Source organism: Amia ocellicauda, chromosome 12 (assembly GCF_036373705.1).
Source record: "Amia ocellicauda isolate fAmiCal2 chromosome 12, fAmiCal2.hap1, whole genome shotgun sequence".
Taxonomy (NCBI): domain Eukaryota; kingdom Metazoa; phylum Chordata; class Actinopteri; order Amiiformes; family Amiidae; genus Amia; species Amia ocellicauda.
In genome coordinates this window covers 14,681,273-14,707,762 of record NC_089861.1, presented here as the reverse complement: position 1 = coordinate 14,707,762, position 26,490 = coordinate 14,681,273, and the positions used below count along the sequence as shown (strand labels likewise).

General features: G+C 35.6%; 1 protein-coding gene across 1 annotated transcript in view; it reads left to right on the top strand.

The window, feature by feature from the left end:
• Positions 1–26,490, top strand: part of slc10a7 (solute carrier family 10 member 7) — a 142,288-nt gene that overhangs the window by 103,971 nt on the left and 11,827 nt on the right. The window contains exons 7-10 of the mRNA XM_066718441.1: positions 3,703–3,786; positions 10,186–10,351; positions 14,817–14,868; positions 15,058–15,131. Of these exons, the coding sequence (XP_066574538.1) occupies positions 3,703–3,786; positions 10,186–10,351; positions 14,817–14,868; positions 15,058–15,131 (376 nt within the window). The remainder of the gene's footprint in view (positions 1–3,702; positions 3,787–10,185; positions 10,352–14,816; positions 14,869–15,057; positions 15,132–26,490) is intronic.

Sequence of the window (26,490 nt, the reverse complement as noted above, 5' to 3'; positions counted from 1 at the left end):
ACGAATGCTAACACAGTTTTTTTGCCTATACACAACAATAAAAGCCTAATAACATCATCATAACAATTCATACACACATCCAAGAACAACTAGAATTAAATAAAAACAAACCAACCCATACATATTCAGATTATAGTTTTATTATGTACACCGATCAGCCATAACATTATGACCACCTGCCTACTATTGTGTAGGTCCCAAAACAGCCCTGACCCGTCGAGGCATGGACTCCACTAGACCTCTGAAGGTGTGCTGTAGTATCTGGCACCAAGACGTTAGCAGCAGATCCTTTAAGTCCCGTAAGTTGCGAGGTGGGGCCTCCATGGATCGGACTTGTTTGTCCAGCACATCCCACAGATGCTCGATTGGATTGAGATCTGCGGAATTTGGAGGCCAAGTCAACACCTTGAACTCATGATTCATTCCCACCTTCTTCCATTGCTCCGTGGTCCAGTTCTGATGCTCACGTGCCCATTGTAGGTGCTTTCGGCAGTGGACAGGGGTCAGCATGGGCACCCTGACTGGTCTGCGGCTACGCAGCCCCATACGCAACAAACTGCGATGCACTGTGTGTTCTGACACCTTTCTATCAGAACCAGCATTCACTTTTTCAGCAATTTGAGCTACAGTAGCTCGTCTGTTGGATCGGACCACACGGGCCAGCCTTCGCTCCCCACGTGCATCAATGAGCCTTGGCCGCCCATGACCCTGTCGCCGGTTCACCGCTTTTCCTTCCTTGGACCACTTTTGATAGGTACTGACCACTGCAGACCGGGAACACCCCACAAGAGCTGCAGTTTTGGAGATGCTCTGACCCAGTCGTCTAGCCATCACAATTTGGCCCTTGTCAAAGTCACTCAGATCCTTACGCTGCACATTTTTCCTGCTTCTAACACATCAACTTTGAGGACAAAATGTTCACTTGCTGCCTAATATATCCCACCCACTGACAGGTGCCATGATAACGAGATTATCAGTGTATCACAAATGTGTGAGCCATTCCTACAGCAGATCAACTGAAAAGGGAATATGTTCCACAAACTGCTGATTGTCGACTGCTGAAGATGAAAATGTTATAAATAGTAAAGATGTTTGACACTGTCTCTGTAGTTACTGAAGAGTCTAAAGATCCAGGGACTATCGAACGGAATACCCCCGAACGGAGAGTAATATTAGCTGATAGTGAATGTATGTGAAATGTTTAAATATGACTGCCAAATTCAGTACATTTGACTTTTAATTCCCACATATTAGCCCTTGCCAGAAATATCTGGTCAAATAATGATTTTAATGCAATCAAGATGCTTGCAACTGTTTTAAAACATTGACTAAGCAAAAAACAACATTTTTAAGACCACCTGACAGAAGCATTACAAAATGAAGGCTGTACTGTGTTGCCACCTGAGCCATGCATAATACGGTATTCTGCTGCTGAATAGCACTCCAAATGTATCCTTTTTTACATAGTCTTCATGTACACTGTAATGTCAAAGGACCCTTGGAAAGTATAAAATCTCAACTTTCTCTGATTGCAACATGAGGCAAGGGACTGGTGGATCTGATGATGCAGTGGTTTGAAAGCTGTACAGTGAGAGTCCATTAAACATAAAACATAATTGAAGAATTATGACATTTACCAAAGCAATGGCATGAGGTATTCCGCATTGATGCCGCAATAAACAAACTGTGTAAAAACCTTCCATGATGTTTCTGAAAAATTTACTAATTACTACAACGCAGGTCAATGCAAAAGGAAAATGCAGTAAGGATATTCAACCCACAACAATGTGTAGTTTGGATCTGGAAGCCATCCCGTTATAGTCTATTCCAGGTTTTGATTCTGACTATAAATCAGATATACCTACCATATACAAAAGAAAACTGCAGTAGAGTGACTTTGAATATGTTTTTCATTAAAGTTCAATAATTATTTCTAAATTTAATTTAACTAAAAGCCTAAACAGTATTTGTCAGTTATTACCAATTATGTAGATGCCTAAAGAAGTGTTTCTTCGGATGGAATTTTTTTTAAAGAATAATGTCAATCTGTGAAAGAAGGCAGGGTTCATCAACTGACAAAATGTAATGCGAATGAAATGTTAATTACCATAGTTAATAGAGTATCAGCGTCAGTCAATGATATGGAAGCAGCAGCATCTTCTGAAAATGTTAACAGACTGTTTTGGCTGAGCAACTGTCTCAGTGAGAAGAAATATGTGACCTGCAGTTCAATAGGTTTAGTTCCTATACTGAGCCTATGCCTTTAAATGTCTATAATGTGCAGTGCAGATTTTCTTTGAACTTTATTCACTATTTAAGTTTAGATAAGTTAATTTGAAGATCTAACTGCATTCACAGGTGTCCTTTTTCAGTACAGGGAGCCATGCTGCTGACACAATGTAAAAGGAAACCCATGTCTCCTTAAAACGTTAGAAAAGAAGACACGTTCCAATGGAAGCCAGCGAGAGATAAATAATGGTAAATAAGTGTAGGGAATGACAAAACGAAACATATATATAATCTATATATGTAATCTATGCATTTAAAATAATATATAAGTTGTACGATTATTTACCTTATAAAAATAATTGATTGTGCTTAGTGAATTTGTTCTTTAATTATTTTACAGTGTTGTTTTGAAACCGTGTTAAGCGCGACCTCCATACACATGTATATTAAAGAAGCAGAAAATGCTTGAGACCCTCTTGTGAAAGTTTCTTCTTTTTGGGATTTTTTTTTTACAGAATTGATTAAAACATTATTATTAAAACAAGATTTGATTTGAAGCATTTCTGGGGGATTATTTTACACCCATTCTGCTAGAAATACACTCATATATATGAAAAAGTTTTATGTAATTTAAGTATGCGATTACATTTGCAATGAATCATGATTAATTTGTGAATTTGTGAAGACCTGTATTTAGAAATTGGAAAAGGTGCACCTGACCTTCCAGCTCCTCTAGATACCCTGTGCATCTCTTTTGTGGCAAAGTCGTCACAAAAGATAAACAAAATGCGTGCAGACTAACAGTACGTTTCAGGGTTTGTTGTGAGTTGTAAGACCAGTAGCTAAGCCAATGATAATCAATTGTTTTTGAAAGGATCCCCTTAATGAGAAAATGATGGGCTAGTATGTGTTGTACAAATATGTATTTCCTGCCTATGGCTCGAATTCTTGAATGAAAAAAAATAATATTTTATATCTTTATTTTCTCCAGATCGGTAGTGTTCTTCTGCTTGTAGAATAATATCACTGTAATCTGAATATGTACATGTTGCGATTGTTTTTTTTATTACATTTGAACTATCCCATTACACACACATTATGTCTATACCTATAGTGTAACTATTCTTCAATTCAGGCTGCGACTGAGGTATTCAGCACCTTGTTTCCGTTGGTCAATGCGGTTGAGTTTCATTCTTACTTTGATCTTTCTCTCCATCTTCAGAATGCATATTAATAGGCTTGATGGTGCATTTAACAAGGATAATAGAGAACATCTCCTTAATTGTGTATATTTAATTCTAAATTCACGGCAATCACTATTATTTTGTATAGGTACATTAGTTAAAAAAGGAGAATTGTTATGAAATGTGTGTGTTGTAATTGTTTGGAAATTGGTTTCCTTTTTTTTTTTTTCTATTACCCTGACTAATCACACTAATTGATTGAGTGCTCCATTTGTTCTTCCTTTTCCAGCTTGGCTCTTCCTCCTCAGTGCCTTTCTCCTCCATCTTCTCTCAGCTCTTCATGACTGTGGTGGTACCTCTTATTGTTGGGCAGGTGAGTCTGTATCTGAGGTTCACTTTCACAACTCTGAATAATCTTGCTGATGAAAATGACCATTTTTAGGTTACGTGCAGATTGAATAGCTATGCAGAGTCAAATTAAATTGAATGCACAGTCTTATACAAAGGTGGAGCTCTGTTTCCTGATTGTGTTTGTACAAGTGTCATTGCACAACAGAGATCTGAGAATTAATGAAAGTATTGTTTTTAAATGGGTCTGTTTGTTGTTTTTATTTTTTACATACAATTAGTTTTATGTTAATACACCATACTATATATTTTCAGTTATATTTTACAAATTAATGTAATCCTAGTAATTATCTACAATTTATTGAAAATACATTAAGTACTTATGATACCGTTATAAGCAGTTATATTCTGTATTTAGTTTGTTATATTCATTGATATTGTTTTTATTTCAAATGGCATGCATGCATTTGGTAAAGAGTTATTTTACATGGGTGTAACAAAAAGTACAGTGTGTCCTTGCAGTGTGTCCAGCCCATTGTCAGTTTAAATTTTTCACCCTTTCAATTATGTCAAATACTTTAGTTTGTCCTCCTATCCATTTATTTGTTTTTCAGTGTCTTAATGTGTGTTATTCCAAGCATACATCTTTCCATGCTTGTTTGTGTCGGCCGCAGTTTCTGTATCATTTTTGTGTAAAGTGACCAGATTTCAGACCCATAAGTGAACATTGGTAGTAATTATTGATCAAATGTTTTTTAGATTCCAGGCAAGTGGGTAGATTTCCTTTCCTTTCCAATTAAATGTTGACATGTAAAAATCCACTGTTGGACAGTGTTTTCTACTGTGACGTTTTCCATATCACTGCATTGAATAAAGAGGAAATCACTGGGACTTGCACACATGCACACCATGGAAATAATTAGCTAAAACTCCTGAAGTCTCTTTACCATAGACACACATGAGAACGAAATACTGAATAATCAGAAAATCACATGAACATTTCAAAGTATTGCTTGTAGTTTAAAATCTTCTTATTGTTGTGTCTAATCACCGGATACGTTTTCTTGGAATATAAACAATATGTTGATACTTGAGGGGTTCAAAACAATTTAGGTTTATTTTATGTACTGCATGTATAATACAGATAATTACCAGATAATGTATTAATATGGGTTACTGGCTTCAGTAATAATAAACAGTCATAATTTATTATAATAATAATAATAAAAATAATAATAATAATAATAATAATAATAATAATAATAATAATAACAACAATTATAATACATCCCACCAGAAATCTAACACATTCACAATTAGACAACCTTCAGCAGAATACTGTTCTTGGCCAGGTCAATAACCAAACCAAACCAAACTCAATAACAGTATTAAAACGTATGTACTACACCTTTAGGACACCTCAGTACTACTCAGTTTTCTAATTTAGCTGGCTGCATTGTGTGATACAATCAATTATGTTATTTTTACTTATTATTAAATGAAACTGAAAAACATTTCTGAAAGTTACATTATTAATTAGTAAATGAACAGGATATTCAATGTGGAGGGGCATCTTTATCTGTGTACTGTCTTGCTAAATCAGCATTATTAGAGCTATGAGTCATTAAAACAATTCTCTCTCTACTTCTATTATATCATGATACGTTTGATGATGAGTAACTCTAGTACTATTTTTCTAATCATGTGTCCTTAAATAAAATCAATTTCGTCCATCTCTAAATAGAATTAGCCTTTTTGATATGTACATGAGTATAAATAGAAACTATAATTGAAATTCTTAACAAATTCAATTAAGATTTAACACAAACAACACTGTTGAACAAAATCCAATGTTACTACCTGCCAGTAAATATAAATTCAATTATGTATCCTCTTGAATCTTTTAAAAGGCATTAATAATTTGCTATGGATAAGCTTAACTATCAGTAAATACATCTTACTATAACTACCAACAGTGTGATAGAAGAAGGTATTTACAATAAAACAATGTTGAGAATCACAAATATAAATCCAGTAACACAAAGTACCAGTGCAAAATAAATTCAACACATCATATTTGATATATTGTAAGCAGCATACTTGTATTGTTTAGTATTGATTTTAAAAGCTCTGTAGTGTGGACTGGAGCTAAGACAACTAATATGGTTTTAATGATTAGAAGAGAACTTTGATTGTTGCGTCTTCTCCTTAGTGGTGCACATCACTACCATCATAATGTTCTTCTACGTAGGTGTAATTTCAGCCATTTGTTTAATGTAAGATCTTAATTTCCCAAACTGCGTAGGTTTTTTAGCATGCTTTCTTCCACAGCCTTTGAGAAAGTTGCATGATACTCAAGTGTCACATTGAGCCAAAGCATATATATTTTCCAGTGATTTCCAGTCACTTCCAACCCCTTCACCTCATATGGTGAATACAAAAGATGCATATTAAGGATTTAGGGAAATGTAAAGAAAGGTTTAATCCAAATATCCCCAACATTTTCAGACCATGAAGACTGCCTTTTAGAGAGGTATTCCACTGTAATAGGTTAACTCAACCTACCTACTGACTGCTATCAGGCAGAGCCACATTGGCAGGAAGGCTTTTACCTCAACATCACTTTTCTGCTGAATTCTGGGTTGCAACATGACAGATAGAAGAAACAGCGACTGCCACAATTGACATATTCCCCATCCTTTTGGCATGTCTTCTCCTTTCTGGACACCTGATTGATTCTGACAGTCTATATTGGGTATTTCATATGAAAGAGAATTTTATGATTAAATGTTAATGAGCTAGAATTTTTCTCAGTGCTTTTATTACAGGCCGCCAGTTTTGAACATTTTTCAAAGTAACACACCCAAATCCACTGTTTGCAATGAATTAATAATACCATCTTGTCACTGAAGTATCATGCATTCTTTAATCAGCGTGGTTGAAACAGACGCTTCATGAAAGGTATTTTTCATGATCAGAACAATTCGAATTTATCTGCTATCAACAATGGATTTATGCATTAATTTGTGACCCCATGTTTTTTTGCTTGTTTTGTTTTTTTAGTTTGCATTTACAATAAAATTAAAAGAGTTTCAGTAGTTTGGGCATAAAGTAAAGCTTGTCCAAAGGCTTTGTGAATTATAAGAAAGAGCTTTGTTCCTTGTTCTGCATTGCATTTTGGTTGTTTAGAGAACTCTGTATAATTAGAATTACTTGAGCATTCATTTACTACTGGAATACTTTACATTTATACATTTTATCACTTGAATATAGTTCAATGTAATTTGAAATTATTCAGTCAAATGCATTTACAACCTTAACGTGTGAACCTTTTTAATTTATATAGATGTGGGTGGGTTTTAACCTTAGACGACAAGGCTTTAGTGATGGTGAGGCAAACCATTAGTACATTAAAGTACATCAAAATTCAGATTTGTCCCATGTCATGTCAGTAATATTTGTTAACCAAATGTAGCACAGTGTTGTGTGTCATTCATTTCGAGTACTTGATTTTTGTAACACTTAGTACTCAAGTACTAAATTCTCAAAATTGATTAAATGATTAAATTAAAACAAATAAAACCGGTGCAAATGCATTTATACTAATAGCACCTTGCCAATCCACAACCAGTCAAGGGCATAAAGCAAATCCCTCTAAGAGACTGAATTTTTGGACATCACCATGTGTCCATGTGATTTAAGGATGTACAGCCAGCAGCAGAGTACTCATTGAGAGACAATGTAAATCATACGTCATGGCACTGGAGATATGTATATTCATAATTTTTCTGCTCATCATAATATGTATGATTTTCTGTCACTGTTGTTGATAACTTAAACAAAAGTATTTAAAAAAATACTGTAATTCATGCGAGTAATACAGTTTACAAGAATTCATGCCATAGACATCAAATAGTCAAGTTATTTAAAAACAATGTAATTCGTTTTTTTTTTTTAATTTTTGTTATTACTAGGTGCAAAAACAGATAAATATCGTACAGAAATGGTACTCTCACTGTCTAAGTTGTAAGGGGCCAGCACAGCACCCTACAGTTGCACTACACCCCTGTCTCCAAAGAGGACATTTTATTACAGATGTTTTCCTTCATCGTTTACTTTTGCTCCATTAATAGCATCATTCTGTCAGTCAGTGTCGCCTTGCTAGAATCTTATAGTTTGTTCAATAAGCACGTTCCTTTTTAAATAAACCTGCTGGTCTTAACACAGTGTAATATTGTCTATTCGGGTCTCCACTTCACTGTCATCAGAATTAATTTGCCAAACATGTTAATGATGCCAAGCCCCTGAAATGTATGCTGCCACATCACAATGGGGAAGGTGCTCTATAACAGCACTGCACACGTCTTTACAATACCATCTGCTCTATTTATCAGGGGCAAGCGTGAATACAACCCTTGATCTGCCACCCTGATACACAATATTCTACATAAACACAATATGGCAAGTCTAACAACATCACTATTAAAATTAATCTATACATTACAGGGAATACAAATATATTACACATATATATACACACACATACATAGTGCAGTACTTTTCCCATTTTGTTTTCATATTACTTTAATGCCTACATTTATTTCTTCATGAAAGTCTTATTTGGAAATGAAAACACGATTTACACATGGTAATCCAAAGATAGAAACTCTTCTTTATTTACAACAACTAAATATTGTACGGTCTTCACACAGAAAAAAAATGATACCAATGTTATGCTGTTGAATGTTATTCTCTTTAGAAGTATGTGTTGTAGACGGGCTCCATGAGGCACTGACGAGTCTGTGATTCCTGTAAGTGTAGCTATCATCAATATGTAGGTAATACTAGTTACCGATACCTAGGGGTTCATGTGTTTAAAGAGGAGTAAAGATTCATTCACATTGCATGTCCCTCCCTTATTTTAAAGTTAAAGTGATTTGTGTCCCAGTTGCACAACACTGCGTTATACATTTAATTTTAGAGAAAAGCTTCTGTTTTTGAAGTAAAAAAAAAAAAAAAAAATGATTGGAACACTTAGTGTATATCGGGACACTTTTGTTTGAATTGAAATAAACTTGCAGCAACACCAGATATTCTAATATATATATATATATAATGTTATATGTATATATGTTATATATTTTAAATTTCCCCTTTAATTCCTCTGAAAAAACAAACACCACAGGGGTATTATTTGGTCAAAAGCTAACCTTCTTGAAAATTTATAAATGAATAAATAACTTGGAACTCTATCCCATTAATGTGCCTGATGTAATTCTGTTATAAATGTTAAATCATATTTTTTTCTTTTGCCATGGAAAACCACTGGATTCCTTCAGACTAAGAAGGGACAGCTTCAGTTTTTGTAATATATATGATGTTATCATTAATATGAGATTTTTTTCATCCTAAATATTTTACACTTCATTGAAATTGTGCACATATATCCTTCAGAATCCCAGTTACGAATTGACTAATAAGATAATTGAATTATTCAGTTTCTTGTCTTTTCCCACTCTTTTAATGGTGAATTTCTATTAAAAAATAAGTTACTCAGGATGTTAGGGTTACTGAAGGTATGATGTAGAAATACCATAGTCGTTCACAGCGAAGGCTGATGTAACCATTTTGCAATCTAATGACAAATGTCTTTTAGGATTAGTAACAAAATCCTTTTTTTCCCCCAAGTTTCTAAAGTTATCGCACAGTAACAGAGTCAGTTTGAATTTCAAGTTTGAAGGGTAAAGTCTATACAAGACCCTGTTGTTAATTTTTCTAGTAGTTCTCATCTAAAAGCTTGCAAATGCCATTTGTCTTCAGGTTAACAGAGACTAGATATGGGGCGGCTGAATTATTTAAGCTCCCACAACACATGCACTTTTGCTTTTCAAGCATGAGTTATAATTTAATTAGAAACTTCTGGTGCATTGCTGGCTATTTAAATATTAAAATGTTCCGCTGATCACTTTCGATTAGCCACCCCAGTGAAATTCCTTAAGATGTCAGAGGGATTTTTTTTTCTCTCCTTCATGTTCTCAAACTCGCGCTCAAAATTGTTTGTTGATACAAAGGGGACCCTGGTAATTACATTCATCCATTAGAATCAACAGAGGAGCGAAACTTAAGGGAGGTTTAATGGGCATGTCTCAGTGACAGCTAGCAAAGAGCATCTGGCATGATTAGTACCCAATTGGAAGGTAGTCGAAAATGTACTCTCATTATGGGTGCCCGCTGGAAGTTGCACTAAAAATGCTTACATTTCCAAGCAGTGAAGTGGTGGGACAGGAAAGCTTGAAACCTCAAGGGGCAGCTCTCAGTCATTGCATGCCACTCTGCTGTCACATTGATTTTGTGATGCCCTGCTTGTCTTTTGAATGCAACCTGTGGATTTGCGTATCTATATGCTGTACTGATCTCTCCTCAGATATTCCGACGCTGTAGTAAAGACTGGCTGGAGAGGCGAAAACCTCCTTTCGGAGCAATCAGCAGCTGTGTGCTTCTCATGATTATTTACACCACCTTCTGTGACACTTTCTCCAACCCCACCATAGACCTGGACAGGTTCAGTCTGGTTGTGGTCGTCTTCATCAGTAAGTGTCACCCTGCCTGGTTAATAATCTGCTCTTCTCTTTGTGGTAGGTTGCGGAATGGTTCCTGGGCCCTCCCTCGACATCTCTAGTTAATCACTAGTGGCAAAGATTTAATAGTGATCCCTAGCCATGGGCGCCTGCGCTAATTATAAGTCAGCATCTACTTTAATCTTGTTCAGACTTCTACTTATCCCTTTATGTATTAAAGCAATTTGTTAGCTTTGGAGTCCCATTTTGAAACCGCTGGGTTAAGAAGATCATTCATACGATATGAAGAAAGTTTGAATCAGAGTGTGAAAGCTCACCTTCCTTTGCTTCAGGAGGAAGTGCCAAGAACAGATGTCAAACCCTAGGCCTTCTCACTCAGGCTTTTGGAGGCACTTGAATGACTGTTTCAATCAGTACATGAAAAGCAAATAGCCCTAAGGGTGAATCCAAATGGTTAAAAGGAAGCTATTATTGTCTCTCTTTGAAAAATTGTAACATTATTGTTTTTTTTTCCTTCTGCAATAAAATTACATTAAAAATAATATATTATGTATTAGGGACGTTGCCTTACTCAGTTTATTTATACAGAATAACCAGGGGTGGGGGTTAGGGTTAGAAAAAAAATGGGCATATACAGCTGGTTATTGTATTGGATTAGTTTTAAAGTACATTTCTAGCGATTGAAAGTGTTTTATTTAACAGTCGAGTATATTGGTGAAAAGGCAAGAACTAAATTACTTGTCTACAGATGTATATTTTGATTATATACCCTGCTTTGTTGCCATAAAGGCAGTGGCAAAGGCAAAAACAAATATTCCTGAAATTGTCTTGGTGACTTGAAGAAGTGCAGTTGGCTTAGTAACCTGTTTTTCAGTCCTCCAGCATCAAGAGGGACGGTATAGGCTCCTGAAAGCTACCTATTGTGGTAGCTTAATCATCTCAATTGGTCGTTTTATTACTGCAAATGATGCACATTGATATGTAGGCTAACAGAGCAGTGTACATGGCTACTGACACCTGAATCTTGTTTGTTTTATTCAATGGTATTACAGGCAATGTGTCAATAAATTAAAATGTTCACTAGGAAAACTAATATAATTTGAAAATAGAAGCATTTTTGCTTTTAATCATTTTTTAAGAAATGAAAAATACTGTGATCAGGAAATCAGTGCAGTGATATATTTAAACTGTAAATACAGTGTATTGTGAAAGGGGCACAGAAGTGTCATTTACAGTTTCGTGAAATAAAACCTCCGTATTGTTTTTAGCTTTATTTCAAAATTAGTTCAAAATCATTACACTGCTGTTTTCTTGTTTTTTGTTGTTTTTGTCCATTCATAACTTTTAATCTAACCGGAGGGTTTCCAGATCCAAGATACACATTTGTTGTGGCCTGAATATCCTTATGGGAAAGTTGTGAGCTGGTTAAATAAAACATGTTTTCTTTTTGCATCGATCGAGATTTTAGTATACATTACATTTTTCAGAAAGAAGCACAACTGTCCACACAGATTATGTACACATATTTGTTCCCCCCTCTATAATTATAATTTTTAGTAGTAGTAGTAGTAGTAGTAGTGTTGTTGTTATTATTATTATTATTATTATTATTATTATTATTATTATTATTATTATTATTATTAAAACAAATTGTATATATGTTTTTTGTATAAACCACCTAAAAAGCTTTTCTTGCTTTACTCACTATACACTTCGCCGGTATCATAAATAAAGGAATAAATACTTGTAGCATAACAAATTAATCACAGTTCACGAAAACAAAAACAACCAATTGCTCTAGTAAACATTTCCCTACACCTTAGAAAGATTTAAAAGATTACAACATTAACTGAGAGGTATTGTATCTGCTCAACATAGAAAAAGAGCCTCGGTGAAGCTTACCTTTTCCTTTTCCAGACACCCATCCAAGATCACCTGGAAAATGTTTTTGGTACAATGGGTTATGGAGCAGGCAGGCAAACATGTACTCAATTTGCAACTCACTCTCAGGATTTTGTAAATAATTATTGACATATTCTCACTATGTAAAACACTGGTACAGGTGCAGTTCCATACCTGTTGAGAGGAAACTATGAATGCACAGACATAACAAAACAAAACAAAAAACTTTTAAAATAGTAATATCTGTTTTTTAAAAGAGAGAAATTGGATCTACAAAGCCAGACAGAACTACATCATATTAATTTCCTATAAGACAGAGTTGGTTGCTGGGAGGGAATGGGGACTTGCTGTGGCTGATCTGAAATAGTCCCCCATTACTCCTCTATCAAGATTAATTGAGTGTTGGAAGTTTTGGATGAATTCTTAAGAGACCGTCTTGTTTTGTTATAGTATCATGTGAACTGGTTACTACTGTCTGCAGACAGTTTCACAAACCCTCATTATAGGGGGCCTCATTCATTACGTGTCAGAGCTGATCTGGCAGAGAACCCTTTTCATCTCTCTTTGTATTAAAGTAATTTGTTCACATCAGAGGAATCAAAGGAGGGGACTGCCTTTGTATGAAGGAAGGAGATGAAGATATCTAAATGCTGGTGAAGCATTTCCATGCCATAGGTTTCCAATTCCAAACTATGAAGGAAAGTCAAAAGCTCATTTTGATATGAATATCTCTTTTGTTTATTTGCTTCATTACTGTATTTAGCACTTAATGCAAACTTTAAAATATCTTTCTTATGTCAAGCACAGTGGCTGCGACTCGAATGTTGCAATTGTTGATATTTAAAGTATCAATTATCACTATACTTACTAAACACTTTGGAATTGTTTTTCAGCAGGTGAACTGTAAAATCAGCCACTGTAAAATATTTGTCACATTTCAAATATTATACATTTAATTTCCTGAAGTAGGTTTGCATCTATAAAAATGATGCAGGAACAAAATGATTGCTTTTTTTTTGTCTGGTTAAATAAACAATTCCAGAATATCATGTTTGTATACTCAATCACTGATCAATGACTTTAAATAAGTTAGAAAGTTAGTTATAGGAAGTATATAACTAACACTAACTTTGTTATATGTTTTTATTTGTTGAATCTTGTAACAATTACATAAGAAAGATTATAATGGTACTGATTTGTTTCATGATGCTGCTTGTGCCTTTTAAAAGTCAATCCTGTTGATACTAATTTTAACCCATTTTATGTGTAGTATTCATATATTCTTATTTATTCTTAGTTAAATGTTTGGGAATTTCCACACTGATCTTTTTTATGATTTATTAAAAAGGTGTTTAAGAGTCATTTAACTAGAGGCTACATTTCAGCATGATATAATATCAACTAGCCAAATTAAGCCTTTTTGTTATTTTGTTTGAGTAATGACTGGGCTGCTAGAATATTAATCAAATTATATAAACAACAGTTGTGTTAGTCATTATGCCTTTAAAAACACATACCGCATGTTTATATTATTACTTGAATATGTGTTTGCAGTCTGCTGTCGCCTGTTGTCACTGATGCCCCACCACTGGGCTGGCAAGTCATCGACAATTAAAATCACCTGCTTATTTCAGACTAGGGTGTTAGATTTAGTTTCATTTAGTAAATGTTTAAACATTTAACCCCCTCCCCCCCAATATTTTAACATAATACACCCTGAACTTACCATGGATTCAGTATAAATAGTCTGAGTTTAAAATATTATTCTATTTGTATTTTTTTAAATGCATATTAACCTTTTTTTGTTTTATCCCTGCAATGTATTGTGAAAACTAAGCGAATGTGTAACCAATGAAATGTCAACACCAGTATGCTTTTAACCATGTCTCTAAAAATAGTGACAGTGAAAATCTACAGGCCCAGCTTCAGCCCAGACTCTTTCACTATGCACTGTGCGTTTCCTCTCAATATCAACCCCAATGGCATTTAAAACTCCATTGACAGAAAAAGCAAAAGTACCAAACCCCACCTAATTACAATACAACGTCAGAGGGGATCCTATTTAAGCTCTCCAAATGCTGTTACTAAGTTGAATATTTGCTCTGATTCTACTTCAAAGTCACTGTATTATACCCAAGTCGGTGTGGAGAAACTTTAGATTTAAAAAACAGATTGCCTGTTACAAATTCACATATCATTTGAATAATTAAAACAAATAAGAAGGCAGAAAAAGATCAGCATTATTGTGTATTCTACTGGTCAACATATTTTATTTATTTTATTACATACACTATTGCTATTAATGTCCTTGATTAGCAATATGTACCCAAACAATACCTGGTATGAATAGGTTGCTCGGTTGCGATAGCCACTCATTGGTAGACCCACCACTGTGTGGAAGACCTACAAGTATTTGAAACCAGCACAGCTAATAATACACTTCTGGTAGACAAGAGTTTGATTGTAAAATATCCTTGTGTAGAAACTTTGAAGTTTTCATTTTTTTCATTTTTTTTTGCCTCTGCTCTCTGTGGTCCTTAACAAGCCAATGTTTTTGTTTATTTGTCTTTTGCAGTATTCTCCATCCAGCTCAGCTTCATGGTTTTAACGTTTGTGTTTTCTACAGGGTGAGTATTGCTGTTACCTTTGAGCACATTGCATTCCACCATGCTGTGTTTAAAGCAGCCGGTTCCAAACCTTCATGTTCCACTCATCCCCTTGTTGCATTTTTGGAGGGCGAGATTGACAGCTTCCTTGCGGAATCAATTAATGTTTTGTTTTGTTTTACTTTTTTCTTTTTCCTCTCTCTTTTCCAGGAAGAAGTCAGGATTCACTCCAGCAGACACCGTAGCAATTATGTTTTGTGCTACACACAAATCCCTCACTTTAGGTAGGTGGATCTCAATTTCCCTACAAAAAGCTTTTTTTGCTTTATATTCCATTTGTTCCCAAGTGATTATAGCTGTAGCCTTTTCATTATCTTCATTCCCTATTTCCTCTTGTTCCCTGGCCCTCTTCTGCATCTAAACATTGTGTCAGTGGTCCAGAACTTGTGAAATTTCATACATGGTGAGTTTATAGCAGATATCCGAATGCCATAAACATTTAGCATAGAGAATCTCCTAGGAATCTGTTATTCACCGTATCTTATGCACTGCAACCGGCAGTTCAATTACTGGTAAACGTTCAATTACGAGCAGGTGAGCATGTTTAAGAGACTGCTTCTTGGTCATTAATCAGAACCTAGTATTGTCTCATGCTGGATATCATGGATAGAGATCAGTGTATTATTAATTTTGTTGTTTTTGATGAAATACGATAAAACCTAGTAAGTTAAGACAACAATTCCCTTATATTTAACATTTCTTTCTGATAGAGAAATGTAGTCTGGAATTGTTTCACTTTTATTTGTATTTATGTTCTGTTCCAACAAAAAAACTAATATACGTACGTAAGTTATGACAGATGTCGGATAGGGCAGAATTTGTTCCTTTGACTTTCCATTGGTTTTAAGTGGGTTGTGCATTTTTCATGGGACCATTGTACATGAGTAGTTTGCATCTGTATTAAGGGTATTTAAGTGGCAGAAAAGAGCGAATTGCTTCAGTGTATTCAGAAATATTAATTGCATATTGCAACACCCTGTACTTTTAATTAAGAAAGTGTTCATGTAGTGAAATGGCTGGTGTTTTCAGCAACCAATAAGAAAAACAGTGAAAAGCGTAAAAACATGGTGCTTGGGTTTTTGAGGATGACCCACAATAAGTCATTTCTGCCACTAACATCATTTCATATGCATCTGTGGTTTTTCTTTTCTGAGTTGTTGTGACACATGGGTTGAGCTTTTTAAAGGATAATTTCCGTTGAAAGTACGTAGCTTCCCATTTTAAAACTCAAAAAACAGAAATGGATTATGTCGGTTTAATTTTGTGCCTTTTGAATTGAACGCTATCAATACATTTCTTCCCCCTCCCCCCCCACGCACTACCGAAATAGACACTGATTATGCAGTCTTCTACGTCCTGTGCTGATTAACCTTTTTATTAAAATATTGGGGGCATAAAGAGTTCATTAAATATTTACATACGCACTAAGCATTATTAAAAATTTAAAAACCCTAAATTTTATTAACCTGTAGTAATATGCCATCTTCCTGTGAGTACAAAGTGCCTTTTCAGCACAATGAAGGTTTTTGGCTGCGGAGCAACTCATAAAAAAAAGTTTATTTTTTTATTTATTTTTTACCAGTTGTACTTAAAGATTGTAGCAGTTGAAACTTTCATACCAATGGAGTGTCTGTTTGTTGTTTTCTATATCACTTTAGTACCAAAAAGACCATGTATTGATAACCATTTTGCTATTTTAAGGTGGGACATTTGGAGTAGATGAGTTTCCATTATATTAGTTATATTTTCTATAATTTTGTTTATAGTTGAAGATGTATTATTATTATTATTTATAATCTTAATTATAACAATGAAATGTTTTATAAATCCAGTACAGTTATAAATTCAACCATACTTGTTTAGTTGGAGTCACCACTTGCTAATGGAGTATATAGCAGAATCAAATGGCATCGAAGAACAGAATTTCTGAAACCTTTACTCAGTTGTATAAAAGCTATTGGTAAAGTAGTTGCATGCAGGTTTGAAAGTGATTCATGACAGTTGCTTTCTTTATGTGTCAGTGAATCATATAAAGAACTGGGCTTATTAATGCATTATTGGTGGGCGGGGGGGATGCACAGGAGTACTGCAACTTCCATAATGTGGTCTAGCTTATTCCATGCAAGGACCATTTGATATGATGTTCATTTACAATCTACACATCTAAATATTGTATAATTGAACCTATGACCGTTCTAATGTTGTGTTTATCAGATTATTCTTAATATCCATTTTGCATTCTTACATTTAACTACATTTGCACAAACCCTGGCTAAGGCGATATGTTGTAGTGAAGCTGACAAGCTGGTGGAAAGCAGCGTTATAAAGCTGATTTTAACTTCATATTCTTAACTCTTGACAGTTCCATCTATACATGTTTTGTGTTTAATTAATGGAGAAAATTATTTGAAGTGTTACCTGGCATTCTTTTTTTTTCCATCAAGTGGATGGAAAGGAGCTATTTTTAAAAATGAGAGAAAAGGTTGGTGTGTTACGTCCACAAGATGCATTAACATCAAACTGTGTCATTTATCAAGTACCTTGGGATGCATGCATGTGAATCCAGAGGTATGAATGTTAATGGTGTGATGCTGTAATTTCAGTGTAATCGCCCTGTGCCTCCCATGCAAACTAGTCAGACATCTCCGAGCAGTTCAGCAAAAAAGTGTTTATTTGTCCTTAGGAAAATTGTCAATACTTGATGTATCCTCGAGAGATAAATTGCACACAGTCAGTACACAATAGTGCAGCAGATAGGCATGCAGGGCTGAAAAACAAATCTAGAATCCTAAACACTCCAATAATACACAGCTAATGTCCAGTTGTTGTTGGCTGTGTGAGTTGCCCATCAAAAACAGAGGTGCCATACTGGAATTTTCAGTTAAGGTAAGGCACTACCCAGCTTAAATAACTAAATAACATTCAGGTGTTCAGACAACCCCAATAAGAATGCAGGTTAATAGTTTATTTTGGCCTAGACATGCTTGTCTAAGGGAATGACGACCTGGACACAAGGACAAGGTCATTTGAAGCCCCCCACCCCCACCTAGGTGGAATGAGCTAAGTAGTTGCTGTAAAGGTAGTATTTGGGGTGGAGGAGGGATGTTAAGCAACAAATGCTGGGAAGTCCATTCAGTTAATCCAAACTTCAATTTTAAACTCCATTTGTGGCAACATTATAATAAAGTTAAGACAGAACAATATGACATGGCAACACACATTTGTAGACTCCAGGAGATGTTGTCAATATATTGTAAAAAATACATCTCAGAGAGCAAATATTGACAAACAACACAATACTGAGAAATAATTTGTGAAATGAAAAATATTTAATATTATACTGTATTTAAGCATGAAAATAATAGGATTGTGTTTGATATGTTTTAAAGTTCCAGAATTTACCTATCTGCAACAATCAGTGAACATTAACAAGACAGTGTGGTCAGGATAATACATTTCTACAACATATTTGTTAAAATCAGAATACATACAAAATATAACCTCACACACAAATATTGACCCAGCATAATAAACAGGGATTAGTATATGTGCTTCGCAGCTGCACAGTGTTTACATGCTGCATTGCTGCTGCTTATATGTGCCATATAAATAATTTGAAACAGTTTTTCTGTGATTTTATTTCACGCCTGCAAAGTTTATGATTTCATCTTCTCATCTTTTATGTGGTTGTCTTCTAGGTCTTTATTCATCTCTTGGTATCAGCTTCCTTTGTTTAGAGATATATAATGTGTGTATATATATTTATATATGTGTCTCTGTATTAAAATCTGATAAGTCTTCATTATACAGGGAAAGATTATTGTTTTGTTTATTTTCAAACTGGTATGGCACAGAGGCATAAAAACTATGCTTTGAGATATTCCCTCAGGCTTTCTTTGATATTTTGAATTTCAATTCTTGTTGGGTATGTACACATAACTGGATGGATAGTATGAAAAAGATGACTCTACATATAAGCAAATTGTGCCCAGCAAACTGATTTCTGCAGATTGTGCAACATTCTGCAACATTTGGACAAAATGTCCTTTGTCCATGAATTGTGCCTCGTAACATCTTCACAATCAAGCATGATTAATGTGATCCTTGTTGGGAATCTTTTGGACAGTTTTTTCAACTTTACAAACATACTTTGTCTTTTTCAACCGGAATATATTAAATAATATGATAACTGAGCAGGAGACTGAATTTCACAAATGGCACTTATTACATTCTTTCTTGAACATTTTTGACTGGTGATTTTGTTTTTCTTCAAGATGTCTCAGCTAAAAACAAAAAAAGTTGAAAATTGTTGGAAGAGTAACCTGATTGTAGTACACACATATATAAACTATACCTTCATTATAAAGTGAAGGTATATCAATAATTTCATACCCTGATTTTTTGGGAACTCCAAAGACAGACAGAGGAACTTCCCAGGACCAGTTAATAGGCTTAAGCACATGTTTGCAAAAGACCTGTAATTTCCACAAAGGCATGGCTTTTATAGTTAATGATGGAACTAATGTGTTCTTAACCAAAATGTGATTCATGGCTTTCATTAGTACTTGTGCCAGGGTGTCTTTTCTTTTCTTTATATTTTTTCTTCTTTTTTTTTTTTAATGATTGCCTGAAGATGAGGTGGCACAGTTGACCCTTAATCATGAGGCTGGGCATTGATCGTGACGTTGAGCTATGGGGGAACACAGCCCAGCTGGTTACTCTTCATAATCTAGCTCCCAGGAGTTTGTTAAGCAAGAGAGCAAAGGCCCTGGGGAGGTTTGTGCCTCCATCATGGATAATTTAATAGAGCCCCTCTTGTCTTTGTGTGCTCCCGCCCTCATAAATATCTATTCTTCAGAACAATATTAGTTCAAGAGAACCAGCTGGTTAGGGTGGAGGTCGCAGACTCCCACCTTTGAAATCAGCTCATCTGAGTAATAGGGTCACGCTTGTAGATCCGTCAACACTAAATAAATACAGGCCAGCTCGTGTAGGAAGACAACTTCTCAAGCAAAATTACATTTGTTTACAATGCAACACAACACTGAAGGTAGAGACGAGGCCTTGTTGTGTCTTAAGCAAGGTTCCTGGGATAATTTGAATAATTCACCAGCGATCAGATGATGTGAAGTGATTCTCATGTCCTGTTTAAAAATGCAGTGGCAAATTCACTGGTTCCTCTCTGTCTGTACAAGCCTCCGTAATAAATGGCAGATGTTTTCCCATCAAGAGGGCTGCTCCGGTGCATTTGTGCTTGGGTTCCATCCAAGTAAATCTCAGTGTGCCTAATAGAAAGAGGATTAATCCTAATCCCTGGCAATTGTAGCCTTCGCCTTTGTCCCCGCTTGCTATCGAATTGACCGTGCCTGCAGTTGGCTTTCGCTCCGAACAGATCAAAAGGTTAGGCTAACAATGATTGAAGGAGCCCGGCCTTCAGAAATGTAAGAAAAGTTGTTGTGATGGTCTTGAATACATACATCTTGTCAGACACAGGGATACTGTTTAGCAGGCCATCACTGCTACTCTCAACAACGCTTCAGAAAAGTTTGTTTAAGACATGAAAGGCTCTGTGGCCGTGCAGTTGTTAACAAGCTTTCCTTTCAAAACTGTAACCCAGAGCGGACCATTCTCACACCCGACACTCTGACACTTTACAGTTCCCAGCGATGCCTAGGCTGGGCTGTTGTTTTTCCAGCAGGGTTGCCCCATGTGGAAAGGAGATATGGCTCAGAAAGGGTTTGTTTGATTTCTCTTTTCCTTTTCACACACCACAGAAGGACATGAAATGCTGTCTTCGGTATTTATTGAAAATGTGAAGTTGATGACATCTTACATTTAAAGGCCAACCTACTGTTTTCGTGCTCCTTTTTACCACATCTGACTGCATGGATCAGTGTCATAATTTCAGAAAAAGCTCTAAAGGAGCCTCCTCCATGGACAGGAGCATTTGGTATCATAATGGAAACTGGAATCCTAAGCGATGATCTTAAATCCTGAGGTTATATTATATAATACGTCCTGAAATGAATACAAAATAGAAAATGGCAAGAAAGATAAGGAATGGTTTGTACTGAAATTGAATCCATCTACATAATTGTAATCTTTATTGTGAAGTGTAAATATTGCAACATGCTGCTCCCCACCTTTGGAAAAAGAAATGTGGCAGTTACTGTAAATCATGTGCAAAGATGTGGTTTTACAGCTCTAGCATTAATGAATTCCCTCTATACAAAAAGCATCTTATGCAAATGTTACATCTCCAGATGTTATTGCTAAAAGATACATTTCTTGGTGCCCTAAGCTCTGCAATTTAAATAACCATTTAGATAAACCTTTGTACCTTTTCTGGCTATAAGGGATGTCACACTTGGAAGCCAGTAAATCAGTACAGGCTGCTGTTCCCTATGTAAATGAAATACACTTACATTTGTTTTAAATGAAGCTCGATTTGCATTGCATTTTGCCATGTGTCTACATTTTGAAAAAGCATAGAGGGTATAACATAGTGTAATGCCTCACAAATTGCTGTGATGTAGTTGTGCATGTATTAAAAAATATAAATGCTCAGTGACGAGCGACAGGCCCTCCCATGATTGTAGTCTAAATATTATTTAAAAAAGTACAGGAACAAGGTAGAAAGCCGTTCCTAAAAGCTAAACGTACTAAAATATATGACAAAAGCTTTGTGGAAACCCATTTGAAGAGCATTTTTCCCCTCTGCCATTAACTGCTATGCTGCTTGGCAAACATGCAATAACTATACATGTAGGTATGACATAACAACAGACCTCTACCTTTGTTTCCCAGACATGTTCTGTATGAACTCTGACCTGTGGCAGGGTTGCCAGGTTTCCAGAGTTCATAGCCGAAGGTTATCTATAAACAAGCCCAAAACTTTAGTAAACACTTTAGATTAAAAAATGACACTTGGTCATATTTTCTGTGACTATTCATTCAAATCATTCTGTGGGTTGTGATCTTTAACACCAAAGACATAGACTTAAAGTCAGCCAAGATGATATTCAGAGAAATGTGAAATACGTCACTGTAATAAACATGCAATCTGCATTTGTCTTGTGCTATACTGATTCGACTGTCAGTACTGGCAACAAGAATTCACTTAAGGTTGTTTAAAGTGTTTTGTGTACCTTTTGACAACTGGGTACATTCTGAAGGCAACACACAGCTATTCTTCACAAGTTAAATGCTTTTTCTCAGGTCTATGGAGCCTTTAAATCTTTCAGTGTAGTAGAGATATATTGTATTAAACAATCAATCTTCAGTCCCTATAGCTTTGTTATTTCAGCTTGGAATCGAAAATAACTTTGGAAATATCTCTGTTCTTTTCATTTGTTTTAAATAAATAAATAAGGATGTAATAACTTTACCAAGTTGGCCGACAAGTTCTTTGCTTCAGCTGTAGGGTGAGAACATTGTGAGTTTTATTTGAATTTGTATAAATAGTCAGACCAACAACTGTCAGAACATTCACAAAGGTGTTTATCAGTTTACACTTTTCTTAGTCGAGACTTTGATGCTTTTCTTTTGTAACTGAATTGCTGGGGAATTTATATCCTCAGCCAGGTAAATAAATTCTTTAAACTATTATTCCAGATACCCTCACAATGTTTTGTCTTATTTTATTTTCTTTTACTGTCACATTAGAAAATGTACTTCATTCAAAACAAAAACGACAAACTATATGGGAATGTTGGTTAATTGTAACACAAATATTCATTTCCAATTACACAATTGAGCAAACACCTATCTTTGGGATTCTTTCACTATGCAAGAGAGGCAACCTTTTGTTACTAAATGTTCATCATCATATGGAAAATTCATGGTATTTGCAGATGCACATTCCATCTGCTGGTACACTGTACCCCCATGCATATCATTACATGAGAGCACCTGATAAAACATGTTGGCCAACCATGTTTTATCATTTAAGTGTAGTTAATTTAGAAGACGTACACTGCATGCCACATACGTCAACAGCAGAACAAGAAAGTGCTGCACAATTTTCACCATGAGAGCTTAGATGAGTTTGACAGTCTTCACACAACTTGTATAAGATTTTCTGAGTTGTATGGGTATACAGGCAGCATGAGGGGCAATCTCATTCTGGCCAGTTCAGAGTTGCTAGTAGAGAGTGTGATCCTACATCAGTACTCAATATCCTGGAGTCATCAGACATTTAGTGATATTTTCAAAGCATGCAGTCATCATGTCCTGCCTTCATGATTCGTCCTGGGCTGTGGAGCAATATTTTTAGATATCATGAAAGCTAAATGACTAGTATGTGCTTATAGCAAACTGCTATAGGAACATTCAAGTGCTTCCCTGACCAGTCGGGTTGGATGTTGTGCTCTGTGGAGTTAAGATTATGAACTAAAATGTTTTAATTTCATTTTTAATCATGTCTGTGATTATAACACAGAAGTTGGATATCTGCTCCTTTCCAGTTTCTCCAACATATTCTGAAAGATAGTAAAGCTGCCTCACAGCTCCTGAGACTCAATTCTGGCCTTGGGTGTCTGTCTATGTGGACTTTGCATGTTCTCCCTGTGATCATGTGGATTTACCTCCCAAAGACTACCTGCTTAGGTGAATTGAATGCTCTGTAGTTGTAGTGGATGGGTCGACAGATAGATGGATATTAAGTGAAAGATGAAGTAAATAAGAGGCAGAGCACCTTTGAAAATTAGCTTATAATGTTTGTACCAATGTTGTGGTTTTGGTTTCTCTTGTATGTGTGAAGTTGGATATTTTAATGATATATATAGTTTATTTTGATTTAATGTTTTTATATAGATGTAAAGCAATATCTGTAAAGATACTTCAGGCCTAATAGTTTGAAATGTGTTCCACTTGTGTTAATGTTCTTATGTCTTAATTATGTTTATCTTTATATTCCTGGATTCTCTTAAAAGTATTTAAAATTATCAGAATTTTAGGAAATTAAAAACTGGCATTTACCCTAGACTAGACTAATACAATTACTCTGAGGTGATTAAACTAACTGACTCATAAAATTACATTACAATTTGATTAAAATAGCTGACTACTTAACAAAGAAAGTTAGTTAGACTTTCATACACTAGAATTACACAATATTTTTCTCAACTCAAGGCACTTCTGACTTTCACACCACTGTAAGAGTATGCATCAAGCAAGTGTACAAATACTTTGTGTGAAACTGTAAGGGATACCTGAAATAAAACTCCTAGGGGGGATCTATAGAAAGCAAATTAAACAAATTGAAACAAATGTGCTTATTGAATGTCTGCTGTACAAAGCATATATGTGGTGCACGTTATTTGAAACTTATCTTCAACCAATATAATAAACTGTTATTTGGACCGCCTTATGAAATATTATTTATTTCTCTAGATAGGTTTGCATAGGTCTCCCTTGGATGAGCGGTGGGCATATTCAACAGTCTATCCTTGAAATCCCGCGATGCTGTAAGTTGTGCCACAGCAACAGCTGCAGAGGGATGGAAACTTTGCCTCCAGCAATACTAAAATGTGCATCAGAGAAAAACAGTTGTTTACTTTGTTTGAACTACAGAATCTCACCCCGGGGAGAGGGTTTACTTGAAGTTTTGCATCTTTCGTTCTCGACTCGTGACAAAGAGACGGATGAATAACAATGTCATTTTCTAGATTCACCTCTCAAATTATTTATTTGGTCTGTTCAATTTTCATCTTGCAGTAAATTGGACACGACACGCAAACTGCATTATGTTTTTTTATCGACAGCTAGCTCATCTCTCTTTAATTACAGCAGAGAACAGAATGTAAATATGCTGTAGTTGGAACACAAACTGAGAGTATGTTGTATAACCGAGTTAAAGTGAAGAAACACAAGTAAAATCCTTGTTGCCAGTACTATCCTTTCATTTTCCCTTCCCTACTTGTAATTTGTAATTTACTGAGATAGCCGTAGAGCTTGAAGAAGCTGTTTGTGAAATGCTGGGTGAGTTAGTATTCTAGTTTAGATTTAAAAGCCCCTTTCACTACAATTCAAACCAGATAGCCAGTGTTACTCATTGGTATGGATTTGTTACCTACACTTATTTCTGCTGAGTATGTGTTAACATTTCCACAGTTACAGTGAGGGAAAAAAGTATTTGATCCCCTGCTGATTTTGTACGTTTGCCCACTGACAAAGAAATGATCAGTCTATAATTTTAATGGTAGGTGTATTTTAACAGTGAGAGACAGAATAACAACAAAAAAATCCAGAAAAACGCATTTCAAAAAAGTTATAAATTGATTTGCATCAATTGGGAAAAACATCCAGTATGCGGCAGTCCTGTGGGCGAAAATGCCTTGTTGATGCTAGAGGTCAGAGGAGAATGGGCCGACTGATTCAAGCTGATAGAAGAGCAACTTTGACTGAAATAACCACTCGTTACAACCGAGGTATGCAGCAAAGCATTTGTGAAGCCACAACACGTACAACCTTGAGGCGGATGGGCTACAACAGCAGAAGACCCCACCGGGTACCACTCATCTCCACTACAGATAGGAAAAAGAGGCTACAATTTGCACAAGCTCACCAAAATTGGACAGTTGAAGACTGGAAAAATGTTGCCTGGTCTGATGAGTCTCGATTTCTGTTGAGACATTCAGATGGTAGAGTCAGAATTTGGCGTAAACAGAATGAGAACATGGATCCATCATGCCTTGTTACCACTGTGCAGGCTGGTGGTGGTGGTGTAATGGTGTGGGGGATGTTTTCTTGGCACACTTTAGGCCCCTTAGTGCCAATTGGGCATCGTTTAAATGCCACGGCCTACCTGAGCATTGTTTCTGACGATGTCCATCCCTTTATGACCACCATGTACCCATCCTCTGATGGCTACTTCCAGCAGGATAATGCACCATGTCACAAAGGTCGAATCATTTCAAATTGGTTTCTTGAACATGACAATGAGTTCACTGTACTAAACTGGCCCCCACAGTCACCAGATCTCAACCCAATAGAGCATTTTTGGGATGTGGTGGAACGGGAGCTTCGTACCCTGGATGTGCATCCCACAAATCTCCATCAACTGCAAGATGCTATCCTATCAATATGGGCCAACATTTCTAAAGAATGCTTTCAGCACCTTGTTGAATCAATGCCACGTAGAATTAAGGCAGTTCTGAAGGCGAAAGGGGGTCAAACACAGTATTAGTATGGTGTTCCTAATAATCCTTTAGATGAGTGTATATATATATATATATATATATATATATATATATATATATATATATATATATATATATATATATATATATATATATATATATATATGTATGTATTTGTATTATTATTTTGTGCCTTTAAATTATTTTTAAGATGTTTTTTCCAAACCCACTGAAATATAAATGCAGGCAGACCCTGTGGAGTTTCCCTTACACTTCTTGCATATGAGTTTATCAAGTTGGATGTCAAAGGCTCCAAGGAGTCTATGTATTCGACATATACGGACACTGTGTCAAGGCCTTTTCACATCACATTACATCAACACAAGGGACAATGCAGTCAGAGTGTTAAGAAAAGAGTCTGTATTCTCCAAAGGAAATCCAG